Source organism: Trachymyrmex septentrionalis, unplaced genomic scaffold, assembly GCF_001594115.1.
Source record: "Trachymyrmex septentrionalis isolate Tsep2-gDNA-1 unplaced genomic scaffold, Tsep1.0 scaffold109, whole genome shotgun sequence".
Lineage (NCBI taxonomy): Eukaryota > Metazoa > Arthropoda > Insecta > Hymenoptera > Formicidae > Trachymyrmex > Trachymyrmex septentrionalis.
The window spans coordinates 843,215-853,462 of NW_017304217.1; the positions used below are offsets into that span (position 1 = coordinate 843,215).

Consider the following 10,248-nt stretch of genomic DNA (forward strand, 5'->3'; position numbering starts at 1 on the left):
TGTATATATGTATGTATGTATAGAATTAAACTGAATAATATTTTGAAGTTTGAATTAGCAAACTGCCATAATCTCACTTCCATTGTCCAGAGAAATAACGGTTTAACCACTTATATCTCCACGCTGTGCTCTTCGCTAAAGAAGATATAATTATGTACTGTCATCTATATAATATTAATATTTCGTTCATAATAATTCACCATCTTTCAAAAAGATGTTGCATAAATTAGATTACGTAAGTGCACTTGCGTACATTGGTGAAAAATATAGGTAAACATTGACTATTTACGAACATTATCAAATACAATAGAAACCTTAATGTGTACAATTAATGAACACTTTATTGAGTTAGCCACAATATAAAATAAAGCATTAATATTTTTAAGATATTTACACTATGTCTTATTTATATATTAGTCAATTTGAAGCAGAATCATGAGACTTATTCTCGTAAGACTTGTAAAAACTTGTAACTAGAATGTGTATAACTTTACAGATTACTTCTTACTAGACGAGAAATCATAGATACTTACGATTGATCGCCTTAAGTTCATTCTACAATTGCATAAGTTGTAAGTGGTTGCAATTGTAAGAATTGATCAATCATAGTCGAATATTCTTCTCATATTATCTCTGATCAATTCTTACAACTACAATTACACAATTGAAGAGCAGACTTTCAAAATACATTTTGTCCAAAATTTCATTGTTTTAATTAGAGATGGCGAAGTGTTGAATGACTTATAAGCTATTCTGAGATGTTTAGAAAGTATTTTTCCATCATTAATTTATATGCTGAAAAAACATAGACATTTCGAAGTGCATTAATGTTTTTTAATTAGAAATACATTTAACATTTTTAGCAATTGTTAAATAATTTTGTTTAATATTTCACACCCTACTGATTGACATATTGTTCTTTTTTGTGAAGTGTATAGTTTTCTTATATACGTTAATTCCTTTTTTCTTGTTTTCTGAAAATTACAAATTTTGAACAAAACGCATTTTGAAAGTCTGCTGCTCAATTGTAGAATGGGCTTTATGGTGTGCCCAGTATCACAACTTCAGTCAAAAATTCTTACAAATCTTACAAAGAACAAGTAATAAGTCTTATGATTCTGCTTAAAATTTATCCATTAGTCATCTTTATTTTTTTTAAATTTATTATTTAATTTTGACATGGTTATTTAAACACAATTAGTGCATGGCACATACTATAGTACAAATTAAAAAATGTCATTTATACAATGAATTATAAAGATGTGTATAAGCCAAATTATATAATATACATATATATGTTTATATACAAAAATATCTAAAAATATATATAAACATTAAATTTTAAATTGTCTCGTTCTGTGAAAATAATATATAATTAAGAACATCTTGAGATATAAATTTATTAAAAGTATATAAAGTATTATTGTCTTGTTTATAATGTTATAAATACATGAAGTTATATATGGAAGACTCATTAAAAATTATGTTAAAAAGATTTATAATATTTCTTATATACCATTTCTTATGTAACAACATAGATATTGTAATATCATTATTGTCATAAAATACTTTAATTACATATTTGATCAAAAAATTGAATCGTTTCCATATAAATACCAAAATTTTAATATAATTGAAGATATTTATACAAATTTGATTTGTAAACATACATCTCTCTCCCACCTTCCTAGTTATGCACAAATGAATTTATGTTGGATTAGGCACTAATGGATTGCATTATATTAATGTTAAACAGCATATAAAATTAATTGCTGATCAGAAAAAAATGATTATGACAATACACACAATTTTATGTCAGTATTACAAATGTCACTCCCACTATTTACATCGAAATTTACCTTACGCATTGATTTGCTGGGCGATGCAGAAAGATTGCTCACGTATGTTAGTTTCAAATGAGATTTTACTCCTCTTAAAGAACGATATTGGCTATTTGGCAATCGGCTGTTGGGATTGTTCCCAGTAAGATCGAGAATGGAAGGACCTAATGCTGCTCCAACCTGTATATTATCAATGTGTACACACACACACACACACACATACACAAAATATATATATAAAGATATACTACATAAAAAATTGAATAGAAAGTGAAAGCAAAATATATTTACCGCTTCAAACACTGTCGGCGTATATTTCGGAGGAACAAATACATTATTCATAGTTTTATTCACCCCATCGCGAATTCTGGCGGGAATTGTATTCACGAAACGACCAGAGTTATAATTACATTCTAAAGTATAGCTATGTATTAGACCAGTCATCTTATACACTGCTACACGTCCCGAACCTTCTCTGGACATACCATCTCGTTTATCTCTATAAGAACACATGTTCTCAATATTCTAGTTTCCAACAATGTAAAATTGAATATATAGTTTCTGATGTAAACATATACTTACATGATGTACATGTTTCGTTCCGCGAAATTGCACGACGTGAAATGAAAGTGTGGATTGTTAAGAGACATCAATTTGGGTAACAGCATGCATGCGATAGTATCTTCTGGATCAGTAAAGTGGTTTCCATACATGAAAACGCCTTTCTTTGAAGCATGACCATGAAGATCAATATACAAATATAATCCAGAATTATCTGAAGATTTTGGTATTTCACCCATATCGACGGTTGTACATGTTAGTTTGTCACTTGTTTTTATTTCTGTAGTGTTATCACTTTTATTATTTTTTTCTTTAGATAAACTCTCACTTTCATCTATAATAAAGGAAAAATTAAATGTGGAGACGCACAGAAACGCGCTGCACGTAAAAAATGACTGACTTATTAGTGCAGGTTGATTTCAACCCATCACTACATATATACTATATATATCGTATACGAAGAGAAAATCTCACCATATATATGTTACATGTTGTAATTATAAATATAAATGAAATATTTAAATACATAAAAAATATTACTATTATTAAATTGCATTGTGCGATCACAGTACTTATCTGCATTAAAATATTACTATCATTAATCAACAAATACTAAAAATAGCGTATTTTTTTTATAAAGAAAAATTACGAAATATATTATTGAGACTTGTGATATAAAGTGAATATCAATACCAATAACTGCGGTGTCCAAATGTTCTAACATTGATAAATGTTTCTCGTTAGTATCCAAAGCACATCTTTTTTTTTCATCTAATGACATAAATGTTACCTGTTAAAAAAATAATAACGTTATATACAAGATGCCCCGAAATTCGAGAGTAACATTGTAACATAAAATTTTGAAAAATTAAGTAGTAAAAAGTGTAAGCTATTTTTTTCCATAAAATAGATTTTATAAGTATAAACGTTTAAAGTTTGACTAATTATAAACGTTAAAAAGTCATTTGTCTGTATGCTAATGTACATACAGTAGCAATGTTTTGTTTAGTATCTAATACCATTGCACGCGTATCACACGCACGAGTGATTTTTTAATCAACGTTTATGGTTAATCAAATCTTAAATGTTTTTACTTAGAAAACTATTTTATGAAAAAAAATTGCTTATATTATTATTTATTACTTAATTTATCATAAAATTTCATGTTGCAATAATGTTATCCTCGAATTTCGGGACACCCTGTATATGTAAGACAATAATATCGCAGTTTGATATAACGCAAAATATAATATTAACAATTATTCTTTAAAATTCTTTGATCTAATTTACAAATATAAACAAACATTATCAGAAGAAATTCTGTAGGTTTTTGTCATACTTGTTGCAACAGTCTTGTAGTTGTGTCACGTACAACGTTTGCTATCGACGCAGTTGAATTTATAATGCTTACATTACTGTTCACAATTTCTAAATTTATGTTCGATAGGTCGTCAGTTAGTTCGCTCGGTAGTTGATAAGAATTGTGATAATATCTACAAGAAAAGTATGTAAAATTTCACCGTGTAATATGCATTAAAATTGACTGCATAATATGTAGATTGCATATTATTATGAAGAGCATTAAAGTTTAATTAGAAATATAGGTGCCTTACTTTATTAAGTTTCTTGCAGCATATATCGTGGGATACTCTACTTCAGAAGGGCTTAGATAAACTCTATTCAGATTTACTCCTTTAGTGTCCATTCGATAATGACCTTTCGCAACACCATCTGGATTGAGCATCGGTATCAATTTGAACACATATAGGCGACGTAAATTTATAGCAATCTGATCTTCCCGATTCAGTAAAAAATTAAGGAAACCGTTCAGTACAAAGCTAGATGGTGTTTCACCTGGATGGACTCTGGCACTAATAAAAATTACCTAAATGCAGACATAATTTTATACATACATATATATATTATATAAATTTATGTATATATACATATATATATTTATTCTAACTTCTTAAGGATCGTAATTTAATCCGACAATAAATTGGCAGTTTGTAAAACTGTAAGAATGTATTTAAGAATTTATAAAAGTATTATTATTGATAAACAATAAAACATATTATAACATATTATAATTAAAATATATATTGTATTTTATATATATACATATGTGTGTGTGTGTGTGTGTGCGCGCGCGCGCGCGCGCGCGTGTGTGTAAAGTGTATCATTTTAAAGCGATGCACTAAAATATCTCTTCAACAGTGCATTTTAGAGAAAAATGTTTTGACAAAAGTTATATGGTTTAGAGGTGGATATAAGATGGTGCTATTGGTTTGATCTTGAAGAATTGTTTGAAGGTCATGTAAAAGTTATCACCAATTTCTTAAATGGAATCCCATATATTTCATTGCATGTTCTTATAGCTTACCTTGAGAGCTTTCCAAAACACTATAATTAAGTAAACTATAATTAATTTTCATTAAGTATTTTTCGAATTATAAAACTTGCAAGTTACAGCACTGCCAGCATTAACATTACTCAAGGTGTCCGACCGATCTCTTGAAATCTAAAATCTCTTGAATGTTGTTCAGAATCATAACTTGGATAACATTTGATGATTCTGAATAATATTCAAGAGGTTTTAATCGGTCGGACACTTCGGATAATGCTAATGCCGGCGGTCTGTACTGTATGTACCATTGAAGCCTTATCGAACCTAATTCGAAAAGTACTTAATAAAAATGTACTTAATTATAGTGTTTTGGAAAGCTCTCGAAGCAAGCTACAAAAGTATGTAATGAAATATATGGAATTTCATTTAAGAAATTGATGATGACCTTGCATTGTTTAAGAAATATTTTAGTGCGTCAATTAAAATGATACACCCTGTTTGTATATATATAGATTTTATTTTTAAAGATAAAAATCTTTATCGTTATAATAAAATACCTTCTTGTCTCGAAATTTGTAAGGTCTCTCCTCACTTTTCTCAGGAAACATATTACTCAGTCTATCTTCTCTCTCCGTTGATATGTTATGATAAGAACTTATTGTTAATATATCTAATCTACGATCCTCCAAAGATTTTATTGCACATTCTCTATGATAATAGATGTCATCTGTACAGATTACACTTCTTTTTTCCATTCTAACATCAATTTTTCTCAAATAACTTTGTAAGTCTGTATATGAGAATGGATAGGTAAAAGCAAAATAAGTAATGGCTTTTGAATTTTCTGGAGTATAATAGAGGAACGACAAAGTAAAGTCATTTCCTTTTTGATCAACCTGCAACGTTAAATAATACTATACATTTGCCATACAGTTATTGCATATGTTTATGATCTTGCTATTCTTAGATATACATTCTTTTATATATATATATATATATATATAGTGTGTGTGTGAGTGTGTGTGTGTGTGTGTGTGTGTTTGTGTAAAACTGTGCTACAATTACAGTATATGTAGGTCTCTCGCGAATCCGCTCCCAGTGCAAGTGTCCTGGTACAATCTTAAAGACTGGACACATTCCTTGGCTGAACATCTTGACTTGCTTGTTCAAATTGACTATATTAAATTTGACTGAGACGCTCAGATGATTAGACTTGACACCGAAATAAAACCACGTCCTATTGTTATTTTGGAATTGTGTACCGTGACAATCGTGCTTTGTCCATAAGTTGAATTCATAATCCAATGTGTCTTTGGAATTTAAACTGTTGATTGTTTTGCCTTCAATATCATAGACATCTAAAAATAGTAAAACCTGATATTGTATCGTCACATAAGGAGTACATTAGCAATTGTATATCTCATTGCAATATGTTTAGATTCTCGCAAGAAGTAACATCAGTTAATTTAATCAATGAGTACAAGAAAAACAATTCTCCTGTCCAATAACATTTAATATAGGTATGAAAATGTACAAGATAACCGAGAAGAAATAAACAAAGTAACACAAATGTATATTTTACTACTTATTTTATTAATAAGAAATTAACATCACTTGTTTTGTAGTGTACATTCTATCTTTATTGGAATAATCACACAATGCTTGAATAGTAATTAATGAAATGTTATATTATTCTTTTTAGGGATACAACTAGATATCTGGCTAGTATCAGGTTTCTGGAAATATATATATATATAGGATGTCCCAGAATAAATATTTTGTGTACAGAACGGACAAAACTGAGCCGAAAAGTCCTCTACCATGTTGTAATTTTCGTAATAGATAACAAGATATTAATTACTAAAATTCGCCAAATATTTTCAATCTTTTTTAATCAGTAAGTACTTGATATATCTTATTAACTATTGCGAAAATTGCAAAATGTTAAAGGACTTTTCAACTCAGTTTAGTCTGGTCTACTTACACATGAAATATTTGGTGGATAGTTTATTCTGGAGCATCCTGTATATATATATTTGCTGAAATTTTATATTGAAATGACATGTAATCATGGTGTGAATACCCTGAAAACTTTTATTATCACTGACGTATATTTTTTAAAATATAGTACCAAATATCTGGCAAATAGCCAGTACTTAGCCAGAATATCAATGATAATAAAAGTTTTCTGAATATTCAGACCATAATTTTGTAAAGTCATTTCAATTGTATATATTGCAGGAAACTAGGTACTAGCTGAATATCCATTTGTCTCCCTAATTCTTTTAGTAGAGTATCTTTCAATTGCATATGTTTTTATAAATGATGTTTTTTTAAATGATATTAGAGAAAATTTTCTTCCCATTTTATTTTTCAAAATTGCCATCTGTTCTCAAAATAGCAACATCTTTCCTTCTTATCCTTATTCTGCAATATTTAACAGTCAGTATCTTTATACTATAATATATGCAAATGTATATGATAAAAAAAAGCTGCATAATGATAATGCAATGACATTGAATTGATATTAAAAGTTTCAGAACCAGAATATTGATCAATTTCCAAATTTCCAAGTTACATAAATTTCCTCCTGCAATATTTTTTAAACAATCAAAAGATGTTCAGTTAGAAGAATAGGATAATATCGCACTGTAGTTTGCAGTTACTACTCTATTCAAGCATGAGCCAATGATTCCAACAAAAATAGAATCTGTATTAAAGACAAACATGGGCCAACTTCTTATTAATAAAATAAATAAGTAGCATATTTTTCAAATGTTGATACATATTATTTTGCCTATTCGTCGTACATCCATAAAAAGCGTTCCTGTATCAGGAGATAACTGTGTTACCTTTTTCGAAGTTTTCCGGAATCCTCACTGGTTCCACTTTGGCTAAATTTGCTGAGTCAAAGTTGTTGAAAAACATAAAGCCACCACAAGTAATGTTTTCGGCCATGCTCGCCATGATGCATCAGAGAGTTACGTCTACTGCGTTGAAAGACGAGACACAGATGACAACGAATTGCTGGTTCATGTGATATTGTTGTACATCCGCTTGTGGAAACGCAAAGCACAATATAATTACTGCTCGACTTTTTTCAGATATGATCGCGCTCGTTTGACCATAGCATCTTCCTCGTTCTTGCTGAGTGAATCGGTGAGATCTAATTGGATGGTTTCCTTGAACAAAATCATATGATCTCTATTTACGCCGTCGGCCATACACAACGAGTGTCATGCGCAAGAGGCTACAATTCTCTAGCTGTGATATGTATAAATAGCAAGATCGCTCATTTCTCAGGCTCAGGCAATGTTGAGAACATAATCTTCTTTACTTTAATAGATTTCCGATCACCCTGTCACGAACGAATGAATAAAGCTTTTAATGCAGCTACTGTAGTTCGCCGTACTACTAGATGAACATTTTTCAGAATTTTTATATGATAATTTTTATACGATAATTGAAACACTTTGCACACGCGCGCGCGCGCGCAACACGACATATACGCACACAAATATTAAAAAATTTGCACTTTTTCTTAGAATTTTTCGTAAATGTGAATTCCGAAATAAGATTTCTAACTCTGTAATTCTTAATGAAATAATCTTGTAAAATTTGATAAAATGTGAGGACTTTTTTAAGTTTCTTATAAATAAAATCTTATAAAAATAAAAAATAAATCTTAAAATTTAAGATATTTTAATTTTTTAAATACATCTTTGTGTATAATTTTCTAGACAAAATATTATAAAAATAAAAAATACCTTAATTTTTTTAAATTTTAAAATTTTATTAGAAATTTTAGAAATATCTTATTAACTTCAGAATTTACATATATAAAGAATTCTAGAAAAAAATGTTAGACTTTTCTAAAGTAATTCAATTTGCAAAAAAGAAACTGAGAAATTTTCTAAAATATAAAATTATTTAAAAGTTCTGAGAAATTACACGAAAAATTCAAAGAAAAATTTTCAACGTAATGACATATCATCCACGGAATAATAATGAGATCAACCGCGTCATCTCTCATGTGAGTGACTACCAACTGTGAAACGCGAATATGAGGCAGTATTCATAGTCCGTTTTTATTTTAAAATCGTCTTAGGGCCGGTTGTTCCATCTTTTGATAAATTTTACCCGTTGGGTAAATAGCAAGATTATCTAATCAATGCGTGGTTACCAGATTTACCTCATAGATAAAGGCTTAAACACAATAGGCACAGGCAATAGGCACAGGCAACAGGAAATAACGAGGCGTTCAATCAGAGCTCTGGAATATAATATCGAACTTACACCAGAGCTCTGATTGGACGACTTATTCCCTGTTGCCTGTGCCTATTGTGTTTAAGCTTTAAAATTTACCAAAAAGTGGAACAATCGGTTTTTAAATATAATGTCTTAAGGTATATCCACATAAACTTGCATAGCTGCATAAACATATGCATAAAGAAAATTATCCAATCGCATTTTTTCTATAAAGACATACATAAAATGTGATTGGATAATTTTCTTTATGCATACGTTTATGTGGCAAGTTTGTGTGGATATACCCTTAAGATGTTAATGCAGTCTTCGGATTGACTTACGACATCTTAGTTCGGACTAATCTATCTACAATAGGTGTTGTAAGTCTTAAGAAACTGACTTAATTATAACCGAATGCAAAAAGAATAATCGATTGTGATTCATTCATTTTTTATGGCATAAGGCTTAAAAGTCTATTATAGATAAAGGCTTAAGGCGGGGAGTACAAACTCATGCATAACGCAAAAAACATGATGCATAAGAAAATTAACCAATCAGAGTCCCTTATTTCATGGAAAGGAAGGAAATAATGGATTTTAATTGGTTCATTTTTCTGTATTTATGCAAGAGTCTGTGCTCCCTGTCTAAGATTGATTTAAGACAGTCTAAGACCGGAATCAGACTACGCATTGAAGAATGAGATTGAAAATTGAAAGATTGAAGTTTGACCAATTAGAACAAAAGAAGCCAAAATTTCTTTCTCCTTATATGGTGAATTTCAATCTTTAATCATTAATCTCAATCTTCAAAGCATAGTCTGATTCTGGCCTAGAGTCTGTTGTCAGTGCCAGTATCGCAGTCAATACGACGGCAAGATTCTAATCCAGCTAGCAACAAGAAAATAAGCATTATGTGTTAGGTTTAAAACTTGCAGCACGTTGGAACATGTTGGAGCATGCAACGCGACAACCTCATATAATACTTCCACCATGGTTTTAGGTCCGTCCTATTTCACTCTATCGCACTACTCTCAAAATAGAAAGAGACACGAGTTCTAAACGCCAAATTACAGTCCCTATAACAGAGTTTAGACAATGTTGAAGTGATTGCTGACACAATATAAGTACATATAGTATGGACACTGAACCTTTTGTGGTCCCAATTTTGCGCATGCATCGATTTCCAACCAGGGTATCAATCATGAAACTTTATCTCTAGGATGGAAAATGAAACGTGAAAATTTTTACTATT

The 10,248-nt window shown here is 29.9% G+C and overlaps 1 protein-coding gene across 1 annotated transcript in view; it reads right to left on the reverse strand.

Annotated features, from left to right (window-relative positions):
- The window catches only part of LOC108748277 (cytosolic carboxypeptidase-like protein 5), a 10,859-nt gene extending 2,730 nt beyond the window's left edge, over positions 1-8,129 (reverse strand). The window contains exons 1-9 of the mRNA XM_018486328.1: positions 7,602-8,129; positions 5,815-6,107; positions 5,307-5,645; positions 4,016-4,287; positions 3,742-3,895; positions 3,096-3,192; positions 2,424-2,736; positions 2,133-2,340; positions 1,860-2,021 (exon numbers count right to left, since the gene is read on the reverse strand). Of these exons, the coding sequence (XP_018341830.1) occupies positions 1,860-2,021; positions 2,133-2,340; positions 2,424-2,736; positions 3,096-3,192; positions 3,742-3,895; positions 4,016-4,287; positions 5,307-5,645; positions 5,815-6,107; positions 7,602-7,716 (1,953 nt within the window). The 5' untranslated portion in view covers positions 7,717-8,129. The remainder of the gene's footprint in view (positions 1-1,859; positions 2,022-2,132; positions 2,341-2,423; positions 2,737-3,095; positions 3,193-3,741; positions 3,896-4,015; positions 4,288-5,306; positions 5,646-5,814; positions 6,108-7,601) is intronic.
- Between the last annotated feature and the right edge of the window lie 2,119 nt (positions 8,130-10,248).